Here is a 25,605-nt window from a genome sequence, read left to right as displayed (position 1 = left end):
TACTGAATACTGAGAGCCAGGACTGGTGGCTGGAAACGTTTATGGGACCACAGGAAACATGGCCACACCCATAACAAGTGGTAATCCAGATAACTAAAATCATGAAAGATGAGAGAGTTCCAGATCAAAGAGATTCAACGTGTATTTGTTCCCATGTTTGAGTCCCATCAGCAATGAAGAACATGTACCTCTATGCAGACTAGAGATAGTTAACAAAACTGTTAGGCCGTGTCTACATGTGCCCCAAACTTCGAAATGGCCACGCAAATGGCCATTTCGAAGTTTATTAATGAAGCGTTGAAATGCATATTCAGCGCTTCATTAGCATGCGGGCGGCCGCAGCACTTCAAAATTGACACGCCTCGCTGCCATGCGTTTCGTCCAGACGGGGCTCCTTTTCGAAAGGTCGCCGCCTACGTCTAAGTCCCCTTATTCCCATGAGCTGATGGGAATAAGGGGACTTCGAAGTAGGTGGGGTCCTTTCGAAAAGGAGCCCTGTCTGGACGAGACGCGCGGCAGCAAGGCGCGTCAATTTCGAAGTGCCGCGGCCACCCACATGCTAATGAAGCAATGAATATGCATTTCAGCGCTTCATTAGTAAACTTCGAAATGGCCATTTGCGTGGCCATTTCGAAGTTTGGGGCATGTGTAGACGTAGCCTTAATGATGCTGAGGATAACGAGAAACTAAGTTTTTGCTCCAGACCCAAATTAAAAGTCAAAAATTAATTCAAATTTTGAGACATTCTCCAGGAGTTTGTAGAGGGAGAATGATATGCAAATACTGTAATTCTTGGTTTAGGTTTAGTAACATAGAATGTTGACTGTTGCAAAGCTAGACAAACGTATCTAAGCAATAGTAAAAACAATGTGTTTCAATATATAATTAGCAGTAGAGTGATGCCAAGGAGGAAAATGATATTTTGAACGTAAACAAACAATATTTGGAAGAATAGGAGAACTATAATGTATGTTTATTTAAATAATAAAGCAACACAGACAAAAGAAGAAATGGTAACTATGGAAAGTGGTTAAGGAGAAATTTATGTTTATATATGGGTGATGGATGCTTGCAGCAATACAGTTTATAAAGGCATGAAACAGGCTAGCATGGATGAATAGGGAAACAAATACAGTGAGAGTAGGAAAAATATCTACAAATGACATAAAACACATCAAGGATGACCAGAGAAATAGAAAAGATAGAAAATGAAGTTAAGGGTTTGCCAAAAAAATAAGATAAGAAGAAAAATGGACAATGAAAGAAAGACTGCATAAGAGGATAAATTTGGTATTCTGTTTTTTTCAAGTACATAAGGAACTAGAGGTCAGTCAAGGAGACGGTGGGACCCACAGGAGCTGGAAAGAGTAATATATTGACCCAAAAATTTAATGAATTCATTGCTTCGGTTTTCACAAAAAAAGGATAAAGGGTCATATATCTCACAGGGGAGGTTGAAGAAATATTAATGGAAATCAGGTCCCTGCAAAATAAGTGATTACAAAATTAGGCTGGCAGAAGTTTGACAAGACAGGATCCTTTCCAGAATTTTGATGGAACAAGGAGAGATAAGGGAGACCTTAGCAGATATGGTTAAAATCTCTTCAGCTACACTGTGCATTACTACTGGGCTGAAGATAAGCTAATTTAAAAAGGTTAACTCCAGACCTCTAAAACCTTGACTAGAGCAGTGGAGAAGGCACTAGAAGTAATAATCAAGGACAGCTTGAAAGGAGATCTATTGCTTAATGAGGACCGTCCACATGGGTTTACAGCAATCAGATCATACCTGTAAATTTGATAGGCTATTTTAGGATACAATTAAACTAAGTGCTGACTTGGGGAATTTGGGGCTAGCATTCTGGATCTTCAGGAAAGCTTTTTTTAGCCTATAAATTAATAATCTACAAGGTCAGAGGTATTGCACAGCAGACAACCACTTCCACAACCTGAATAACAATCCAGCAAAAAGAGGAGCAGAAGAACTGGCTAGTTTTCTTTTGAAATTCCATCCAAGCAAACAAAAATGATTATGCAAGCGTGTCAGAGCAGGGCATGTGCCAGAAAGGGGCATACATGTCTGAAGCTAGGTGAAGTATTCTGATGTCATGGGTGGGGGGTGTCAGAGAGGGACAGGCTAAGCCTCCCCAAACAGCCAACGACGGCCCACCCACACTCTGTCCCCAACCCTCCTCCTGATTGTAGCTCTCCTATGGCTGACTGTGTTCTGGGACCCAGAAGGCTGAGTCTCTGCTCTGGGGGCCAGCAGTACTGGAGCGGCATTACTCAATTCTCTGATGTCCTGGGAATGCAAAGGCTGTGGCCCTGCTCCCCAACAACACCAAACTCCAGGAGAAGGGACTGGGGCCATGGTCACCAGTGCTTTGGTGCTGGGAACATGTGAGCCCTACTGCCCAGAGCCTGGGGCACAGGTCAGTGACCACAATGGTGGCGGGGGCGAGGCTGGGTTCTGGCAGGCACAGAGTCTTAGGTGGAAGGGGCAGGGCTGGGGGGCTAGCATCTCCCAAGGCAGCAGTTCACCCACAGTCCATGATGGATGTCCTTCTTTTGGACACAGAGAAAGACAAGACGGGTGAGGTAATGTCTTTTATTGCACCATCTTCTGTTGGTGGGAGAGACAAGCTTTTGAATTCACCCAGCAATTTTCTTCAGGGCTGTTTCTGTGAGTAAGCTTTGATTGCTAGGACTGTTGTTTAACAAGAGGAAGGGGTAGAGTTCCCAGTTTTCTAACATCACAGAAACACACACCCCTCACCCTTCCCAAGGCCACATCCCCTTTGCTGAAGTCCCACCCCCACTCATTACATAAACCCTGCTTCTATTCCACTGTTACTCACTTTCACCAGGCTGGGGCAGAGCATACAGGTATGGAGGGGCTGGGGGATGAGGGCTTTGGCTAGTGGAGTGAGCTCGGAGGTAGGGGCTAGGTGGGGAGAAGTTTGTGGTGCAGGAGAGGGCTCTGGGCTGGGGGAGGGGTGTGGGAAAGGATATGGACCCTGGGCTTGGGTACAGGCTCAGGGTGGGGTCATAAATACCAAGTTAGGGTGTGGGAGAGAGTTCTGGGCTGGGGCAGGGGGGTTGGGTTGGTCTGTGTAGGGGTGAAGGCTCTGGCTGGAGATGTGGGCTCTGGGATGGGACAAGGGATGAGACGTTTGGAATGCAAGAGTGGGCTTCAGGCTGGAGCTGAGGGGTTCAAAATTCTGAGGGGAAGGGGAGGGTGTGGGCTCCAGGATAAGGGAGGGGTCTCAGGCCTAAGGCAGAGGGTTGGAGTGTGGTGGGGTGGTGGGGGTGCAGGATCACAGACACCCTCACCACACTTCCCAAGAAGCGGCTGCCAGGTCCCTGAAGCTCCTAGATTCACAGTGAGCAGCCAGGGAGGCTCCATGTACAATCCTTACACCCTCGGGCACTGCCTCCACAGCACCAATTGGTCACAGTTCCCAGCCAATGAGAGCTGAAAGATTAGAGCCTGTGAGTGGCAAGGCAGCACACAGAGCTCCTCTGCTCCTTCCACTCTGAACATAAGGACCACAGGGATCTCATATCCACTTCCAAGAGCCAAATAGAGTCACACCAAGTAGGGAGACTGCCTTAGCCCTGGGCTCCCACTACACCGCCAACTGGACTTCTAATGGGCTGGTTGGTGGTGCTGCCTGGATCCCTATTCACCTAGGCATTCTGGTCAAAAACAAGATGCCTGGAAATACTCCTTCCCAGCCACCCCATTTTTGTGAAAAAGCATTAACTCCATACTCCTTCCATTGGTTTTTTGTTTGTTTGTTTGTTTTTCGTTATGTATAATAATTATTATTTCGGCCCAAGACTGTAAGCCTGCCCGTCTGTCTCAAGTGATAAGTTCCAGTGTCCCCTCTAATTCTTTCCATCCATGGGCAGAATAAATGTTATGTGCACCAATGCATGTGCACCACCAGGAGAGAAACATGCCGCTGGTGGTGGAGAGTGGTGCTGACAGCCAGGGAGGAGCCAGGGGCCAAGTGGGATGGGGCCCGGCTTGCTGCCCACAGAAGGGGCGGGGCCAAGAGTAGAAGGGGCTTAGGACAGTCAGCACTCGGGGCCCCCCACTCTTCCTCAGAGCCATGCGTGGAACAGCAAAACACACGACTGTGGCATTTCAAAGGGCCCCAGATCTCTGGGCCCCTCTGAAAAGCCAAGCCCCAGGGCAAGTGCTCCTTTGTCCCCCCACCAGCAAGCCTGACAGCAGGCACTGTGCTAATCAGCTGGATGCCCCCTGAATCTCTTCAAATCACTTGTCCTCTCTCACTTTAAGGAAACTTGTATGTCTCAGCAATTACAAGGGCACGGACCAAGAAACAATGTCAAAGCCATGCAGAGGCTGAGATCTGAAAGTCAACAACACTAACCACTGACTTCACATGCTTCCAAATAGGTGAGATCAGGATGCCAGTGGCTTGTGAAATGAAAGCACAGTATTCTCCTGATATAACATTAAGACCTACAGTATTCCTCAAGGAGACCAGCTACAGTAAAATGAACAAGCTGTGCAAAATTATGGGGTTTATAAAATATTTATTTTATATATACAGACTATAAAATTGACTCAGGCATAGAAAGCCTTTATTTTAACTTCTACTTTCTTGATAAAACAACAACAAGTCCTGTGGCACCTTATAGACTGACAGATATTTTGGAGCATGAGCTTTCGTGGGCAAAGTCCCACTTCAACAGAATCATGAGTGCGGGCGAGGGAGGGTGGGGTTTAGATGAGGATTTAAGGCGGGGCGGGGTGGGGCTCAGTAAAGAAGAAGGCCAGAGCTGACAAGGTCTACTCAGTCAGGGTGGACATGGCCCATTATTGGTAGTATACATTGAGAGAGGAGAAAACAAGTCAGATCAGTCAGGGGCGATGTGGCCCATTGTCAGATTGTCATGCGGAGGTGTGAACATCAAGAGCAAAGAAACTGCTTTTGTAAGGGGCCAACCACTCCCAGTCTCTGTTTAATCCTTGGTTGATGGAGTCAAATTTGCAAATGAATTGCAGCTCAGAGATTTCTCTTTCCATTTTATTTCTGGTTTTTGTTGTTGTAGGACTGCTACTTTTTGTTTTTGAAGGTACAGACTAACACGGCTACCTCTCTGATACTCTCTTGATAGTTTTTCATATTCTATCTTCAGAAACATGCAGTGATACTGTACCTATAGATATTCTTTGGAGACCTGGCACTCTATTGACTCCCCAGCAGTGTTTTAACCATTTCAGACTCATTTAAAAATGCATGTGCAAATACAGGATTATTGCCCATCTAGTTAGCATGTGCAAATGCCTGATTTGCATGAACACGCATTACAACTACACACACACACACAAATTGGTGTGTGCAACCAACACTTACAGAGTGCCTCTCTATCTTCCTCTAATGCTGGTGTAATTGTACATGTGCATCATTGAAAATCAGGCCTTTAATTTCAGAATTGGTAATTCTTCTGAACTTGTCAAGGGAAAAAAAAAAAACATTTTACGGGTCAGATGCACCCTACCTTTCCATATTAAGTGAAGATTATTGACTTTTTTTAATTGCAAAATTCTACTGACCATCTTAAAATTACAGCCCCAAGTGCTGGCACCACTCGCACAAATAAAGAAAACAGGACCTAAACCACAGGAAAAGAAGATAGTGGCTCATTTATGTGGAGATGAAGAAATAAACTTTTACTCCCATGCCACTAGTTCAACATGACAAATTTAATAGCTTTGTAAAATGATATGAAATTAGTTGGTAGTCTCAGTTCACTTCCTGATGGACGTGTGCATGGACACCACCTTTGCTGTCACTCATCACAGAGCCCAATGAATGAACTGGATGGAGGACTGCATGAATGATTCTCCCATTCTAAGAACTGACTCCTTAGAAAGTGGGTTAAAATACATTGACAAGACAAAGTGGGGAAGCTTCAATCATAGAATTCTTGGGCTGGAACCCTAGAATTAAAACCAGGACTTAAAAACCTCTAGGGATAGAGATCCCACCACCTCTCTTGGTAACGCATTCCAGTGCTTTACCACCCTCCTGGTGAAATTGTTTTTATTAATATCCAACCTACACCTCCCCCTCTGTAACTTCAGACCATTGCTGCTTATTCTGCCATTTGTCACCATTGAAAATATTCTCTCCCTCCTCTTCAGAGCCCCCTTTCAGGAAGTTGAAGACTGATAATGAAATCACTCCTCAGTCTTCTCTTCTGCAAACTATATCAGCCCAAATCTCTCATCCTCTCCTCATAGGTCATGTGCTCCAGACCCCTAATCATTTTCCTTGCCCTCAGCTGAGCCCTCTCCAATGTATCCACATCCTTTCTATACTGGGGGGCCCAGCACTGGACACAATACTCCAGATGAGTGTTTGATGCCTGCACCTTACCTGCTCATGAATAAAGATAAGACTCTGTCAGTGTCCCTCTCATTTTTAACATCCAGGGTGGAATACATTTTGTTATGTCACCTAGGCCTATGGAGATGAGCATCACCATAACAACTCATGCTGCTGGTTGTCAGTGGGTGAGAGCAGTCTGCTAATCAGCTGGGGAGCAACTGAATCTCTCTTGGATGGTAGCCCAAACACTCAGCTTACAGGGAACAGTGGCTCTGGACATGAGAGTTATCAGCATGAGAGCTTTCACTGCTTCAAGAATTCACACATAAAGAAAAGGCATAAGACACTCTACCTTAATTTTGGGATTAGCATCAGGAAAGCTCAGAAAGAAAGTTGAATCCTCACATCAAGCACTTACTTGTCACTCCTTCAACCAGTGTATTCAGTATTAAATCCAAATTCAATTAGCTGTGAACAATACCTGCTACAAGCCGCCGACATACATTGAGCTGTAATTAGATTGCATGAAATAGTGCAGCACACACAACATGACCATGATCTCAGGCCTTATGCCACAGAAAGAGGAAAAGAAACAGACTGTCTGAAATCCCTGTGGTTCATGTAAAAAGAAAAGAAACAGAAAAAGGGAAAGGGACAGGGAAAGGCAAGAACTCCACAGGGGGAAAAAATCCTTCTGTAGCTGTTAGACATGATTATTAACACTTTAGGTTATATACTTAGGCAGCATATTTAGATCAACTGACTGAATAGCTGAAAATTCTAGTTCCAAAGAAGTTCTATATAGCTTACAATAAAAATACATATTTGCAGTAATTTATCCATATCTCAACATGCCAGGCAATTCAAAGATAGCTGCTCTGAATTACCTCCCCTTGAGAAAAGGGACATGAAATCTATCTTCTGCCAGCGAAACAGAACTGGGTATTGAATCAAAGAGCACAGTTAGGTTGCTACAGGGCAATATTACATGGAATTTAGCTAACACTGCTACATGGACTTTTCAATATGGGGCCTGCTGATAATGTCTACGGAAGAGAAAAATTAATCACTGAAAGAAAAACACAAGTTGTAAAATGCAGGATCAGGCAAGGAAGCGAGGATCTTCTATACAGTGCTGAGGTCCTTCATCTCCCAGGGCTGTCCACAGAAGAGGAGGGTGCTCAGAAATCTTGTAGTAAGTACAATCTTCTCAGAGAAGAAGAGAATTTTAGTCCAGGTCTACACAGCAGTGTTATTTCTGAATAAGCGGTGCTTGAAGAGATTTTCCAGAATAGCTTATTTCAAAATAGCATATCTACACACAAAATGCATATCGAAATAGCTATTTCAAAACAGAGCCTCCACACTGATTGGCTAGCAGGGCACCCTGGGTGCCATTCCAGAATAGGCACTATTCATTGCAAAATGAGGTTTATAGAAATCCAAATAAGCCATCCACTACTTTGAAATTATTTTGAAATAGATGTTTTGCTGTGTAGACTCTCGCAAAGTTATTCGAAATAGCACCTGTTATTCCAAAATAACTTTGCTGTGTAGACACACCCTTGGTGTCAGTGAAAGGTACTGATTTGACTCTTACTTCTGCAAGGGAATGGATTAAACTAGAATCTCATTAAGAAAATCCCAAACTGGGGATCAGACTGGAGAAAAACTGCTTAGCTTCAGGCCTTGTCTAGTCTAGAAAGTTGTGTCACTTTAAGGCCAACTACCGTCGAAAGCAAAATAGCTTTCCTAGTGTGGACTCAGTTACATTAACGTAAAGAATGCTACCCAGTAGGAATGTTCCTGTGCAGGAAGACAAAATAAGCTATACTGGCATAAAGCCTTTGTGCCAGTTAAACTGCATCCACCACCAGGTTTCCACTAGCACAGCTACCGAAGTTAAAAATCACACCTCCACCAACATAGAGTGGCTTTGAAGTGTAGACCAGGATGAACTGCATTCTACAGAGCTGTGCAGACCCACATCTGACTGCAGCCCTGTACATCTCCATCTCGCTCTCTAACCAGCTACATGTTGCTTTTGCACTTCCTAAGACAGACATATATCATGCACAAGCAGCAGGGCCTACTGACACTGTGGCCACTGGGGCAAGATGGGAGGGGAGGGCCTGGATCCATGCCCTGGAAAGGGAAGAGCCTAGGGTGGAAAAGGGCCAGACTAGGGCATTCAGCACTCAGTGCTGCCCAGACTGTGATGCTGGACTCCTGCTCCCACCTTTGGAGCAGCAATACCGTAGCACTTTAAAGGGGCCCAGAGAGTTGGTCACCCCTCACTGCCAAAGTAGCAGCAGTGGTGGACAGAGCCCCAGGCCCCTTTGAAATACCAGGTCCTGGGGCAACTCCCTAGCTGCTGCTCTGACTGTCTTTGAATGTGAGTCTGAAGACTGTAGCTCACTAGATCAATTCTTTATGCCACACGGGATCTAATATTCTGGTATGTAAAACTGTTCTGAACTGGATGTAACAGCACACAACAGGTCTATATATAAAGGACAAGTTATTCCTCCTTTCATAACAATGTAATTTACAGCTGGCGCCTCTACAGCCCGCTGCTGCATTAATCCATTCAATGTCATTTTTGATTAGTAGTTTTCAACCTACAATTTTTGAAAAAATAAGTAAATAAAAGGAAGAGGAGAGGAGCTCTAAGGCCCTTGTACCGTTATTTATTGTGTTGTAGCAGCACCCAAAGACTCCTATTAACTGGGAGGTGCCATACAGCATGCACTTGATTAAGAAGAAATCTCAACAGGGAATTAAATATTTACTCTAACTCAGTATTTGCTTCTGTATTTGTTTCAGAAAAGTGAAAAAGGAAGAAATTATGTTGTAGAGGGCATATTTCCATAAACCTCTAACTTTGCACAGATTAGCACGGTCATGCGTGAATCAGTTTAATACAAACAAAAACAGATACAGATTAGCTTGTGGTGAAGAGCATGGCAAAGATATTCAAAAATAATAGCGACCGTTTGTACATGTGGCCTCAGGAAATAAATGTCCTCAGTACTCAGCAGCTCCCATTGTTCTCAGTGGGAGCAATTAAGCACTGTTTGAAAAATCAAGCCTCTTCTTTTATTTGCCTAATTTAGAGGTTCGGAATACAGTAAGGCCTCAGAGTGCGCGAATCCAGAGTATGCGACCCCGCTCTTATGCGGCTGACCTCTGATTTGTACTTGATACAGTAAACCCTCCAGATACACGCAGGTGTGGGGTGGGGAGGAGGTCTTCCCCTGAGCGCCACAGGCGGGCAGCGGGGGACTCCAGCAATTGCTGCAGCCCCGGCTCCAGCCTCTGCCACGTGACCTGACTCCAACTACCACCACATGCCCTGGCTCCAGCTGCTGCCATGCTCCCAAGCTCCAGCTTCTGCTGAAGTCCTGGCTCCAGCCTCTGTTGCATGCCCCGGCTCCAGCCACCACTGTGTGCCCTGGCCCCAACCCCAACCCACACAGACCCAGCTCCAACCCTCACAAACCTGGCTCAACTCCACCCCCTGCATCGCCTCCTGCAGCCCTAACCCACCCCAGGCTTAACCCCCCCCCCGCCTCCCTCCCACATGCCAGCCCACCGCCCAAGCCCCTGACTTACGCAAATTTTGGGGTATGTGAGGGTTGCGTGGAACACAACCCTTGCATATCTTAGGGGATTACTGGTGTCTAATGCTTAAATTCTATAAAGGCTCCCAAATAGGGCCATTGGAGCATTCAGCAGCTCTGGCTGAAATCAGTAATGCTCAGCCTTGTGAAAAGGCTCAGCACTCCTGTAAGAGTTTCAGAAAGGCTTTGGGAGCCTGATGTTAGGGGCCTCCTTTTGAAATTGCTGGACTGGGTGTGCAAGATTGCAGAGGCCCAGATAATCAAGAAGCCTCTTGGTAATCAAGAAACCTCATAATAATGAAAATGGAGATATACATCTCATAGAGCTGAAAGGACCTCGGGAGCTCATTGAATCCAATTCCCTGGCTTCTTGGCAGGACCAAGCACCATCCCTCACAGGTTTTTTTGTTTAATCTATTTGCCCCAGGCCCCTAAATGGCTCTCGCAAGGATGGAGCTTACAACCCTATGTTTAGTAGGCTAATGCTTAAAACCATTGGGCTACACTCCCTGTATCTGTGCTAGTTCGGTAAGTCTGTCTTAATTTCTAGATCTAAGATAGCAAGGCACTCAAACAACCTCCAGCAGTGCTGACAGCTGCCACGGGCCCCAGGGCAAAGTGAGAGGGAGTCAGCTCTCCCCCAGCCACCCAGCTATGCTCCCTCAGAGGTACACATGAAGCAGCAGCACAGCACTCCAAGGAGTTTCGAAGGGGCCTGGGGCAGTCGCCCTTTTTCCCTACTCCCCCAATCTCTCTGGCAATGGAACTGATATCCTCTGTTACTCAAGTATCTCAGCATATCCCAAGTATTTTAAAACTCTAAAAGACTTACAACCTCTCTCCTCCTCCAGCGCAGCCTATTGGGAGAAACAGCTTAATTAGTTTAGAGATACTTTGTACTGTTTCCACTTACGGATATTAATTACAGTACAAGCTGTGTTATCCGGCACTTGGATAACCAGCATGCTCTATTAACTGGCATCTGCCGGGCTGGGGTAGCATGGCCAGCTGTCTGTCCTGGGCCAGCGAAGTGGGGCTGGCTGCCCAGCTTGTACCATAGTTACTTGCCAGTGCATATAAAGAAGCAGCTGTAGGAATGCCAAGTCAAAGCCATGAGTTTTGCATTTCATTCCTACAAATGTTTCTTCACGCGAGGCACACAAGACATCCACTAAGAATATTAATCAGCCTAAGGTAAGAAACATAATTTCATATGAAGAAGACATTTCATGAACTTAAGAAGTAGTACAATTTGTGTTGGTGTTTGGTTTGCATTTGGGTCAGAGATTTACATTGTACAAGCTAGTTTTCTTATAGCTAAATGCAAATCCAGTAACACTGATGAGAGGGTCTGGATCTTTAATGTTTGATGGACAAAGGTTTTAAAAAAATATTTAGGCACCCGACATGCTGATTTTAACGTGAGTTGGGGGCCTCTATACGTTTAAAGATCAGCCCCAGACAGTAATATGACAGCTAGCCAATGCAGACCCTCCACTTGAGTCTATTCATCCTCTTAGAAAACACTGCTGTCAGTTGTTCATAGTTGCTTTCCATATCTGAATATCTACAGAGGTAGAAATCATCAGACAAACTGATTCTCTGGAAGCGTGAAACAAAAAGCAAAATAGAGCCACTCAACAACAGCATGTGAATTCGAGCAGTGACAACATTTACCTTGGCAATTTGAACTGTTAATGAAGAAAGTGACGAGTTTATTTTATTCATTTATTTTAAAAGTGAAGGGCTGTATTTTAGAAAATGTTTAACATGCACAAGGTGTGAAATCAATTGTAGGAGCTTTCAGCTTGTTTTCTGCAGTGACAGATTGTCTTCCTGTACAAGGATACCTAGCCTTTGATAATGACAAAACAAGAAAATTCAAACAAATTATATTGGCAGTACTGCAAAGCAAATCAGGAACCCACTGTTGCCTTTCTGGGTCAGATTTTTTGTTCACATTAATTGGAAAAAAGGAGAGCTGAGCAAACCCGTTGGATTAAAATAAAAACAAAAGACAAAAATTTAAACTAGAGATGGGCCTATCAAAAAATACTTGGAACAATGAAGAAGTTCAAATCCATTTCCAAACCGTTCAACTGGCACCTATTGTAAATGGGACTGAAGGGACACCTTTAATCATCCTGACTATGTCTAGACTAAAAAATAACTTTGAAATTGCTTACTTTGAAGCCAAAGTAACAGACTTTGAAATTGAGAATCTACACATACCCTACTTCAAAGCTAAACTTTGAAGTAGGGAACTACTCCTTTCCCAGGAATGGAGTAAGGACTTCGAAGTTTGGCTCCCTTACTTCAAAATTAACTTCGAAGTAAGGGAAAATGTGTGTAGACTCTCTGCAGGCTACTTGGAAGTAACACCTAACTTCCAAGTTATCTTCAAAGTTAGTTCCTTGTTTAGATGCACACATTGAGTCATTGTGGAGTAAAGTACCACCCATCAAGTCTCAAAGGCAGAATGAAATATGATGTGAATCAGTCTGAATGCTACCATTTAAGAAAGTTTATGACTGGCTCCTATTTTCTACCAGAGGGAGTAAAACCATTCCTGAGTAAATCTAATGGCAAACTTTCTTTGACCTCTGTGGGATCAGAATTTCACCCAAGACCCTATCAAAATCCCAAACACCTCAATCCAAGCCTGTCTCTAATTCAAAATGACCCTGAACTAAAAGATTTTTAAAAGTTAGAAAAATGTTACACTCTTACAAACTGTTACATTCATTACCTGCTGCCAAGCAGCATTCAGAACAAATCTAACAGATTTTTTCTGCCTTTTAAGCTATTAGAGAACAGTAGGACACTATTTCTGAGAAGATCCTTACATGTGACTGCTTCCTGATCGTAGTAAGTTAGGAGCAAACATATTGATAGCAGCTGGAAATTTCCTTGGATTAGAAAGATTTCATCAGTATAGCCCAATAAACACTATAAACAGTGATTATTAAAAACCAAATTCCACTGCATTGGCTTTTGGATTTTGTTGTCACTCCAAAGTCATTTCTGCAAGAGAAGCCATCATATCTGCAAGTATCTTAATGACTAGCGCAAGTCACTCATGGATTCAATAATTACCAACACTTAAAGTTTAAGTAGGATTTTACAAACTTGAATCAGTTAACTAATTTTAATAAACAGCTCACAAATCTATCAGATAACTAGTAACAAAGAGTTTATGGGACCGAGGTCGTTGAGACATCAGTCTGTTAAAAATACCACCAATACCTTGCCTAAAACAAATGAAAAAGAAAGAAAAACTTACAACAGGAAGGAGCAGTGGATACTTTTAAACTGCTCTCAGGGTGAAAACGGCTCCTATGTTTGAGGTAAATACAAGGTCTGCGTGTCACAGAGACGGGGTACTGAAACACGTTTTACAGTCGGGGTTCTAATGATGGAAACCATGGGAACTGTGCATTTGGTATTTGTTATTACTACTCGAACTCAGCAGTGTGGCAGCACCCAAAGACCTCTTAATCCAGCACCATTGCTCTTGGATCATACAGTTAGAGCTTAGGTTAAACCCAGCACGACCAACAGCCACTGTGGCTCCCTGGAGGAAGGCAGGACAGAGGCCCAGCTCCGTGCTCCCTGAAGGGGCAGGGCCAACAGCAGAAGGGGTGGGGCCTAGGGCACTCAGCCCTTAGTGCTGGCTCAGACCATGGCGCTGAGCTCCCCTGCCTCAGAGCTACACAGAGCAGTGGAGCTGCACTGCTGTGGTTTCAAAGAGGCACAGAGCTCCAGCCACCACCATTGCCAAAGCTCCATGCCCCTTTGAAATGCTGGGTCCCTGTGCTACTGCCCACATTGTGCCCCGTTTTGCTGGGCCTGGTTAAATCTGACATGTAAGAGTATAAAATACTTCAGATACCATTAGTAAATCATCTACAGCTGAGGGCAAAAGTGGTGCACAGACCATTGTGTAGAATCTGTGAGTAGGGGGCAATTTCATGCTAAGCCAATATTCTGCACGAGCACGTTTTCAGACAGTCAACTCGCACCAGCAAAATGACTGACTTGTATTTTTGCAGCTATACTTGGATTGCATACCTAGGTACCTGCAAGTTTAACTAGGTGACTGCAAATAGAAAGTAATTAGAGGGAAAATACTACAGAATTGTACCTATGGAACATGAGCTGGGACTCTGTTCTGAAACAAACAGGACCCAGAAACATGCATCAAAACACCATTGAATTTGTCCATGGTGTTTGCAGTGTTTTATGTATTTTATGTGCTTAGCATAGGTCTACCTCTGCTCCTACTAAAGTCAATGGTTTTGGTGCTTTGCAAAATCCTGCCCTTAAATTCAGGAACTACTACAAAGACTGCAGCAAATTTAATTGTTATAGAGGGCAAATGGTGACTTCCCAATTGTTTGCAGTATTGCTGAAGCAGTGCTGGCCCTCAGATATCAGAGACACAAAATGGAAGAAGTAATATTGTTTTTTGGACCAGCTTTTGCTGGTGAAAGAGGAAGAGCTTTTTGCATGCCACAAAGCTGAAGAGTTCTGTGGAGTTTTAAAGTTTGTTTCTTTCAGCAACAGACGTAAATACCATTAAAAGGTATTATTATCTCATCACCTTGTCTCACGTGATTTTTTTTATGACTCCCATTGTTGGAGATCTGATTCTTTAAATCTGTGCCATCCCTCACACTTCTATCTTGGTTTTATTGTATTGTGATTCATTTTCCCGCATTCAATGGATTACCCCATGTAAACTTTTGAGATTAGGCTGATAGCATATTTATATTTGGATACTTTATCAGGAGTCAAAAATGAATACTAGTATTTGATATTAATTTTTGAATAATTACGCTGAACATTCTTTTCTACTCATGCCATTGTATAATTATGTTTATAAATTTTTTAAAAATGCTATCGAGAATAAGATACTGCACATTTGGGGCTTTGGGGCTTATTCATTTCATTTTCAAAGTTTTATTTTAGCCATTTTCAGATTCACGTGGATGTATTCATGGTTTTCTTTGTGGTAGAAATGGTAATGGGTCATGTCTTTGTAAGGTCCCCTAATGCACTTTGAAATACTACTGTTTCAAACACATCAGCTGGGTCTACACATATTGATTAACGTCCAACCTGTTAGCATGCTTTAGACCTCATGTCCACATCGTCTTCATTACTGATCCCTATGGAGAAATCTTTAGATTCCCTGTGATTATTGGATAAACACCAATTTTGAATCTTTTGTGCCATGCGTATTGTACAGAGTGTTTAGTAGTTAAAACCAAATACTGGAAGCCCCTTATATACTGTTGATCATTCCATTATGTGAAAATCAGACAAGTATTTAAACTTATTTCTTAAAGGTTGGCCAGAGGAGAGGAAGTGCTCCATTTCACCCTCCCTTTTTTTTTCCCCCTCAAGCAGTAGATTACATCATCATAAAATGTATTATTTTCCTGGTTTCTAAGCAGCACTCTATAGAATTCTGTAGTTTCATTTGTTATCAGAGCAGACCTAGAAAACTCTTTCCCGATGTGTAAATGAACAGCCGTTGCCATCTTGGGTCCAGCTGTATGTAACTCTTCGAAGTACCTCTGGCTGAGCTAATTCTCAGTTGGCTGCTTCTCCCAGACATTACTCTTACTCTGCCAAACATACTAAAGAAGTCAGTGGGAAGGATTTCAGTGAAAGCCACACCACTCAGCAAGGAGAGTCAAGGGCACAGTTAGATCCAAAATCCACCTGGAGTTGATTCATCTACAATTTTCTATGTAAGAACACTTCCTCCCAGAGACCAAACGTGTCTTTAAAAGAAATTGACTTGACAAGGCAGCTAATGATTCCCAATGATTCAAGTTGGAATTTAGCGGTATGCTTGGCCCTCCCATGTCAAATATATATTTGAACCCCACTTAAAAATGTTAATCAGTGCAACGCAGATTGCACTGATTAAGCATCCAAAAGGTAGCAATTGCCGCGTTTTAGGTTGTGCATATCACAGAGGTAATTTGAAAGAGAAAAAAAGTAGCTCAATTTTTCCAAAATGTCTGGTAATTTTGTGCCTGATTTTTGGGAGCTCAATTTAAGATGCCTTTGAAAGGCACTGATTTTCAGAAACTGTTTAGCACACACCTCTGAATACCACACATATCTAGATGAATACCAAAAGAACAAGCCCAGCAAAAATCACTTTTAAAAATCTTGGCCTAAGTGTCTTCCTTTCTTCATTACAATGCATAAAGGAGAAGGGAAACATACTGATTGTTAGAAATATTAGGAGTAGCAATTCCTATCCTCTTCTTGTCTGTGCCTGATGACTCACTGAAAATCTCAGATAGAAGAACAGAGCATTTTCTAAATGCATGCTTAAAGGATCAAGACCACAGAGTTCCCTGTAAGCTGAGTGCTTGGGTGGGAGAAATTTAACTGCCACCCAGCTGATTAACAGAGTGCCCCCAGCTGCCCCCAGCCAGCAGCAACTGTTGCTACTTTTGGTGCTTATCAGTATGAACCTTGATGCACATAACACAATTTATTCTGCTTGTGGATGGAAAAAATAGAGGGAACATTGATCAGGGTACATTTAATTCATTACCCTTCTTTGTTAATCAGATTCTTCTTGCATGAATATCAGACAGCATTTTCAGTAATCCTTAGAATCTTATAGAAACCACAAAATGGAGAAAACCTCAATTTCAGGGCTTAAAATAAGCAAAAGAAAACTATTTTTATACATTATAAAGAAGGGAAAAAAGGGCATGATCCTAAGACCTATGAAATTCCTCTTTAACTCTTCTCATGTACGTGTGTATGGCACATAGTGATACACACCTCTTGCACAGCCTTATCTTTACTGCACCATTTTAATCTGCTATCCTGCAGAACATCTGATGGGGACATGGTTAGCTCAGTGTTTTGAACATAGGCTTCCTAAGCCTGAGGTTGTGAACTCAGTCCTTGAGGGGGCCATTTAGGGGTCTGGGGCAAATAGTTTTTGTTTTTTTTTTAAATCTGTCAGATAGTGGGCCTTGCCACTTGGTCCTCTGCTTGGCCCTGCCAAGAGGGCAGGGGACTGGATTTGATGACCTCCCAAAGTCCCTTTCAGCTCTATGAGATGTGTATTTCCATATACATATTATATAAAAATATTTTACTTTCTTTCCATGGAAACTACCTCTCATTTTCTAGGCACAATGTACTTTTTTGAAATAATACAGAAAAAGCCCAGCTACAAATCTTTCAAGCCATTCATCTTTTAGTGAACCAAGCAAGTCACAGAAAAAAATAAAAACAATCTGACTGTCTTCCTGATACAGTGATTCATCTACACTGAAACCAACTCGTCGTTTTTTGTTTTTTTTTCCAGACTGACTAATCAAGTTAAGTGCTATCCTACAGAACTTTTCAGCTACAGTTTGCACAACAGGACTTCGATGAGCATGCTGAGCAGAAGAGTTTTATAACAGGTCACATAGAAAGCGCTACAGTCCATTAAAATAAACATTTGCATTGCTCTGGGTAATCTACTACTCTGCATTATTTTTATGTGATTTGCATTACTCTTCTAGGGAAATAAAGTGTGGCTGTAATTTAACATATGCCCCACCAGATCACATAGGCACAGAATCTGAGGTTTGATTTTAAATGTACTAGGCTGAAAAGACTGCTATGATTTTCCAGCTGAAAAAAAATATTCAGGGTTTATTCTGAAGGAGCTGAGTGGAAGAAGGTAACCCAGCAAAGGGAAAAAAGAAGAGAAAAAAGAACAGCTGCAAAAAGAAGATGAGAAACAGAGTCACAATGTGAAATTGAAGGTTGTTTTTTTTTGTGGGTTTTTTTGTTTGTTTGCTAACCATAAGTCCCCTATGACTGCTTAGGATAAATCTGAATAGTAACCCCAACTGTGAACCAGGAAACCATCATGTGACATTTAACTGGCAGAAACCACAACATGGTGCATTTAAAGCCACGCTACTCAGCAAATATGGATATTTATATGATTGGGAAGTCCCTTCCCAATGATGAGCGATAGGGAAAAATTCTAAACCACAGGTATTGATCACAACACATTGGGAAACAAGAGTGTAACAGCTTGATGGTAATGACCAGACCTGCCAACACAGAATGTGTACATCATGCTTTTGGAACAATGAGATTTTCACACTGGATGAGGCCACAGATGGCAAGTGCACAGGCCTGCAAGAAGAAGCAGCAACGTGCAAATCAAGTTGCTTCTTGAGGTTTTGATTCCACCTGTCAATCTGTATTAATACCACCAAGTGCACCATCAAAGTGGTGGAGAGAGCATGTGACAGATCCCATGTGGTCTATCTATGTATAACAAAGAATTGCTGTAAAGTTGTTAACTTTCTTTAAATAAGTCATTTTTATGAATATCTGCAGGGAAAACTGTGGACCAGCTGAAGATTCTTAATTTCTTCAGAGTCTTTTCTGTCAAAAGATTTCTCACCTTCTTGTACCTGTTCTCTCTAGAAATGGTGGAGACTCTCTGCTCATCCTTCATACCGAAACATAGACGAGAGACTCTAGTGCTTTGGGGAAGAAGCTGAACATATGCAACTCATAATGAACATATGCAACAAATCTCAAGGAACAATAGTTACCAGAAGGTGAGTAACTGGTTCTTCTTACTCAGACAATTGCATATGTTCATTGTACTCTAAGTGACTCTCAAGCTGTTACCAGTGGAGGTGAGGCTAAATGTCCCAGAAAAGGGACTGTAGAACTTTTTTCAACACATTCATATCTTCCCTTGGTGCTGTAGTAATTGCATACTAACAAGCCAACATTCCCATTGAAGGCCACATCACTGCTCTACAAATGTCAGCAATATAAATACTTCCTACAAATGCAGCGGAGGTTGAACACATCCTTTGCTGACTGAATTGATAACTTTACAGGTGCTATACTATCATTAGCAGGGCAGCACTTGGCAATCTGTTTAGAGAACTCCCCTTCGTTCTCCATAGGGCACAGAGAGCTGTCAAAAAAACAAAAAAACAACAAAAAAAAACCCTGAAGTTTTGTTCTCATCACATAACAGGCCATTTCTTGGTGCACATCTGAATTGTGAAGCATGTATTATGGGGTGGGGAAGGGGCAAGTAAGAATATTGCATGATTGAGGTGAAAATCAGATTTTGCTTTAGAAAGAAAAATAGGATGTAACCTAAACAGCACCTTGTCCTTGTAGGATATCATATGTGGAGGATCACTTACAAGAGTATGCAATTCCATCGCTCTCTCCACAGAAATGATGGCTACTAAAAAGACTACAGACAACAAGAAGCTAAGTGCTGGCATGGAAGTCCTGTAAGTACCTGTAAAACTAAATCCAGGTCACAAAGAGGAGTTGGACCCTGATAGGTAGGGATAGACTAACTAAGGCTTAAGTTCCCTCTAAACTGCATGGCTACATTGCAGCCTATTAAATGCCATGTGGGTGCATAGGGCTGCAATGGGAGAGAGGCTTCTTTCCACAGCAAAGGAAGAAACACCCTCCTCTCTGACACAACCCACCCTTGCATGGACCTGCTGTGGCTGGCAGGAGAGAGGGAAGAAGGTACTTTTCCTCACCCCTCAACCAAGCTGTTGCAGCAGGGAGCAAGAGCTGGGGGGAGTCCTTTCTCCACAACATAGATCCCGGGCAGCCTCTACCTCAAACCCTTCATCCCTTGCCTCACCCCAGTGTCCACACACCTCTGCATGCCAACACCTTTCCCTCGTCCTGAGCCCTCTTCATGCTCCTAATCCCTCAGGCCTACCACCAGCACCACAGACATTTTCTGATGTGCTGGCACACAAAGCTCATTCCACACAGGGATGGGATGGGAAAAATTAGAGGGAACACTGCCCAAGGCTGTTTATGAACATGTTTGTCAAAGTGTAGCCCAAGGACCAGTGCATTTCAGCAGCAGCCATGGGAACTACAAGTTGTGGACTACAAACTGCAGCCTGCTGGGAGAACTGTACCCTCTGCCTGACCCAAGATCCCAGCAGAGAAGGAGCTGAAGCAGCATGCAGGCTGCAGGCAGAGAAGAGGGCCTGCTGAACTGTGATCCTGTTTTGTGGGCTTTTTTTTTTTTTTTTCAACAGAATAAAGTCTGTTACTGGTGGTTTGTCTGAGTGGGTCTGGTGTGAGGTATACACACATTAATACACAACTCAGAGTATACCAAGGAGCCTCAGGCCTAGTCTCCCCCAGCTGTGAAAGAAATCACAATGCTTCCCTATGCATAGGGCGACCATATCTCCCTGTCCCAAATATGGGAGAGGGAGATATGGGGTGAAGGGGTGGCTCCTCCCAGCTCCACCAAGCCCTGGGGAGCCAGAAAGGAGGTGGCAGCCACTGGCCTTCCCCAAGCCCCGGGGAAGCAGCAGCCACCATTGTTCTCAGGGAGCCCAGGGAAGTAGCAGTCCCCAGTGCTCCCCAGGAGCCCTGGGGAAGCAGCAGCTGCCAGCTCTCCCCCGAGCCTCAGAGAAGCGGCAAGGACATGGCAGCCACCCATGCTCCTCCAAGGCTCAGCTGGCAGAAAAGGTCAGACAGGCGTAGGGCCCAAATATGGGACAATTAGTCCCTTTTAGAAAATTAGCAGGGATGCCTTTTTGGCATTCCAAATACGGGACCGTCCCAGCTAATACAGGAAGGATGATCACCCTAGCTATGCTGAATAACTTCACAGCGGGGTGGTGAACAGGAGGAGCTACTAAAGGATGAGAGAAAACAGTTTGTACAGTAACACCTTCTACTGAATTGAGAATGCATCCACTGCAGAAACTCCCCCTACCCAAAGCTATGATCTTAGAACAGCCATACCATTCACCAGCCAAGCTGAATAATCTGCTCTGGCCATCTGCCAGGCCATCCTGAACTCCTGGCAGGTGCATTGCTTTGAGAATGAACTCATTAGGTATGCAGAAATTCCACCTCCTGTCTGCTTCCTGACACAGCCCATCTGACCTGGTATTCCTGCTGCTCATTCACATAACATTCTGCTGTGGTGTCAGTGGTGAGCACTTTCATGCTCCTACCTTGGATGTGTGAAGGGAACTGCTGAGATACTCTGGTTAGCACACACCACTCAAGAAGAGTTAGGTGTAATTTGCCCTCATGAGTGGACCACAGGTCCTGAGCTTGCTGATAACCCAAATAACATTCCCACTCGATAGCAGAAGCAGATGTCCTCAAGGACACTGCTGGGAGAATCAGTGACCCTGTGGGCATTGTCTTGGTTCACCCACCATGCACAACAAAACCTTTGCTGGCATACACACTAACTTGTCCAGACGATGCACTTGATCTGAGAAAAGATGGAGAGGGAGGGCTGAGTAACATCATACAAGCCACCATGTGCTCCCAGATCCTGGGACAGTTCCTTGTTGAGGTCTAGGGATAGCTTTTAAATGATACACAATGGTCTCACAGGAAAGCATGGGAACTTTAATCCTTAGATGATGTTCACATTCTGAAATTCTACAATGAGCCTGAGCCTCTCTATTGCTTTGGTGTTAGACAGTAACAGGCATATCAGCTTCTGCCCCAGTACTAATGAGAAACTTCCACTATAGCTCCTGAAGAACACAGAGCATGTATTTCTGTCCTAGTGCAGACTTATGAGATGGGTCTATGAACAGGGATAAGTGGAGTAGAGTGGAAAGGGGAGAGAGAAAGAAGCTGTCAGGTACATCTCCATTTCAGTGTGCTCCAGACCTCCTTGTCTGTGATGATGGTTTCCCACACACTTAAGAAATGAAACAAGATGTACCCAAAGGGAGGGAAAAGTCCAGAAGATTTGAGTTCATAGTATGCTGTTCTCAAGGGAGAGGTCAAACAGTACAGCTTGAGTCCTGTAGCTGTTCAGATTAAATGATTGAGGATGAAGATGGGGGGAACCTCCGTATTGGTCCCCATGTGCCTGGACTTGGTCCAACTTTCTAGAGAGGCGGTACAACTGTCATGGCTGTAAGCAAGGATGAAATCCTCACCTTTTGGGGCTTGTGACTAATGACAGTGACTTTTTTACTGCCCTAGAGTTTTTCAGTGTATGTAGTGCCTCATGTGTCTAGAAGGAGAACAACACGTTGCCTCAAATGGTCTGCAGTATCACTACACTGCAGCTATGGCAGTGCCACATGGTGACAACAAACACCATGACACTTACAACTGAGCAGGCAGCAACCAGGAAAGCCCACAAAGCTTGACAGAGTGACCAACAATGGGGACTGCAACTCACCCTGGAGTCCTCACGTAGTTGTTAAAAATTCTGATAGTGCATCGCTGGGCAATTGGCTATGCAAAGTTGCAATCTGATAGGTGAATTAACCTTTCTGCCAAACAACGCTAGTGTGCAACAGCTAGTGTATAACAAACTATAAAGTGCTGAAAGATCTGTTCAAAATTCTCTCATTTATGCTCTGTGAGCATTGCCAGAGGTGTAACAGATGATGGATTTTTGCCAGGACAACTTGACGTGCTGGTTTATCACCTTATTGCTAAGAGTGGCTTCTTTTCCAGCAATCACCAGGTGCAAATTCTACCCCACCAGCTGCATCTGAATGCCAAAAGATGCGGCCATGATTTGGGAACACTTGGTAAGCCTTAAACTAACCCAGTGCCAGAGCCTCACCCAGAGATGAGAACGAGACAAAGAGACAAAGCAGGACTCCCTTGAGGCTGGTCTTGTATCACTGAGGTAGACAGTTGCTTCAAGGTAGGATGAGGAAAGTCCCTCAGTAACTAGTTAATAATATACTAATTAAATGGTCATAGAGACATGAGGGCTGTAAAGCACAATACATGCTCTGACCTCTGACCCTAACAAGGGAAAGTAGTGTAGGCAAGATGGCTCCAATGAGTGTCGGCTCAGAGCACCGAGGAAAGCCAGACTGTACGTGTGCCTGTCCCTGTGTGTACATCTATGACAAATCTCTAGCACTGGTGCACAAGGTGAGCATATACCCAATGAACTACTTGAACAAGAAAAAGTATAACAACATATTCTGAAGAATTCTATACACCAAACAAATATTAACAATATTTTTCATAGTCCACTAGAGAGAGCTTCTTGATTACAAAGTAGAGCTGCATAATATAGTTTTCGATGGACATCTTGAGAAAATAAGAAGCAGACAACTGAAATTATTCTATGTAGCACAAAGAAAGTTTAATTGGAAAGAAAGTTGCAAAACAAAGGATTATTTAATGTTCTCGATATTCTCAACGGAGACCTCTTTTTGTCCAAGCAGAATGTTGCATTCGCAAATCAATGTCATGCACAGTTTTCACAAACTGTCTCTAGGAGAGACAAAAGACAGACTTTACATAAACAAAACACAAGTATTTATGTGCTGGTCTGACTCACAGCTCAGGAAGAGGAACGAAAAAGCCAGCTTTGGGAATCTGGATCCCCTATAATTTAGAGGCACTAAATGCATGTCCTTTGCATGCATGTGGTGGGTAGGAAAGTGTCTTCAGAAACTGAACATGCAAGTATTCACAGTCTGAAAATTTTTATAGAAATAGTAGCAAACAGTAATAATCCAAATTTCAAACTTGCAGTAATCCCAAAAAGCAGCAAACCTGAACTACAGGGAAAAGATACCTTGTCAAGACAGAGATATAGGCCATAATACTAAGAATACTCACTTGGTAAGTGGGAATTGCTTCTCTATCGAGGGACCGTGTCACCAAGACTTCCCCAGTGTTCTCATTGATTTTGAATGCTCCTTTTGGCTCTTGATCCACTCCCTTTCCAGAAAGTCGAAACCTTGATCCCTCTGCTCCATCGCTGTTGATAACCTGTTCAGTGGACATAACAGGTTAGGACCAGCTTGACTGAACTGATCAAAACTTTTACAAGTGTAGCAGTTCAAGAGAAACAACTTTAAGTCTTACCCTAATGTAAAACTATAAAATAAATTTCTTGACATTTAAAGACAGACACAAAACCATGCCTTAAATCATTCAGAAAACAGAATGACATTTTAATATCTAACTGTGAAAAGAGCCTTGATGTGTATAAGATGAGTCAGTCAACAGTCAGTTAGGCTACGTTTACACTATGGAGTTATTTTGGGATTCCTCAGAATACTGAAATAGTAACTTCGTAACTAGGAAAAAGACCCAGTATTTCAAAATATTTTTGAAATACTGGGCATGCTATTTTGGCATCCCTCTACCCCTTGTTGCAAGGGAGGAGAAAGGAATGCCTTGAAATAGCACAGTACTTTGAAATTCGGTGCTCCATAGCAGTGCCAAACCCCAAAATAACCTATTTTGAAATTGACTCAAAATAGGATACACAATTTTCATAGCACAAACTATGTACCTTATTTCGAGGTAAGGGCACAGTGTAAATATAGCCTTAGTTACCAGTCTAGTCTATCCACCCGCCCCCAAAAGAGGAACTCCAATTAGCCAAACAACTATTAGCCTGGCTATCCCACCCACTTCAGTACTCGCCCGCCAGCCAGAGGTTGTTTTGATTTGATTTTTCATTTAACTGAAAAAAAATAGACATATTCCATGTGAGTGGGACAAAATTTGGAGACATGAGTCCACTGTAAATAGTTTTAAAAAATACCAGAAGCAACAGCCTACCACACAGTGATTCTTAATTCCTTTCAAAACCATTTAAAGTGAGACTGACACTGTTTCATGCACACCCATCCCCAGTTTTAAACCAAGGAAAACCCTCCAAATGAAATAGTTGTTTACACTGCCCAGGACATCACTTAGCTAGACAGATGGCATTCCTGTTCTTTTCATGTGTCTATTCTTGACTTGCAGCCCTTTTTCTCTCCATCAGACAGAATGTCTAAGAATTCTTTTTTTCCAGGCATGTTCCATATTAGTGGCAACAGTATGTGGAAAATCCTAGAACTATATGAAGCTTCCTGCAAGCTAGATGCTTTGCAAACTTGTATTTACACACCAGAATATAAAAGGATTAGAAACTAATCTTGCCCTGTCAGGCTGACAATCTTGCCAAATCATTCTTTCTTATTGCTCTTTCCACGTTATTTTTTTCCCTAACATTTCATTTATGTTTCCACAGAAATACTAAGTCCAATATTTCTATGCTGGTCTGAATCATCGCTCAGTAAAAAGTTAAAAAAAAAAACCAAAAACCTAAAGCAAATATGTAAAATTCTGGATCCACTCCCTTTGGAGGTAATAAGTGAGCAGGTTGTTTAATAATGTCCCTGAGGAAATGAATATTGTTTGTTGCCCTTTACTGTGGGTTCAGCACTGACAGCTTGCAGGTTATTGGGCAGTATAATTTTTGTCTAAACTATGTAAGCATTCCTTTTTAAAATTGTAATCTAAAGAAAAAGGGCCATGGGACAAAACTCTGCAAGGAGGTAGTGCAGAATTTCAGTGTAATAAATCTGTTCTAACCTCTTCTCTGACCCTTCTCAGGATAACAAAAGGATTCCCCACTACCACCATCCAATTCTGAATATGCCAAAGGACAACAGAGTCAGGAGAGGCCCATGTATATCTCCCCAGCCAATCAACAATCAGACAAAACTTGCTTGGTTTCAGCATGGATCCGAGACATGGTGGGATCCACTCCACTTCCTAAAGTTAACCATCTGTAT

The 25,605-nt window shown here is 43.1% G+C and overlaps 1 protein-coding gene across 2 annotated transcripts in view; it reads right to left on the bottom strand.

Moving 5' to 3' along the window:
* The window catches only part of CDH13 (cadherin 13), an 876,776-nt gene that overhangs the window by 444,066 nt on the left and 407,105 nt on the right, over positions 1–25,605 (bottom strand). For both annotated transcript variants that reach the window (XM_075008353.1, XM_075008351.1), the window contains exon 5: positions 23,648–23,800. In XM_075008353.1, coding sequence (XP_074864454.1) covers positions 23,648–23,800 — 153 coding nt within the window. The remainder of the gene's footprint in view (positions 1–23,647; positions 23,801–25,605) is intronic.

Source organism: Carettochelys insculpta, chromosome 14 (assembly GCF_033958435.1).
Source record: "Carettochelys insculpta isolate YL-2023 chromosome 14, ASM3395843v1, whole genome shotgun sequence".
NCBI classification, from domain to species: domain Eukaryota; kingdom Metazoa; phylum Chordata; order Testudines; family Carettochelyidae; genus Carettochelys; species Carettochelys insculpta.
Note: the sequence above shows the minus strand (reverse complement) of the source record. Positions and strands in the feature narration are given on the sequence as shown.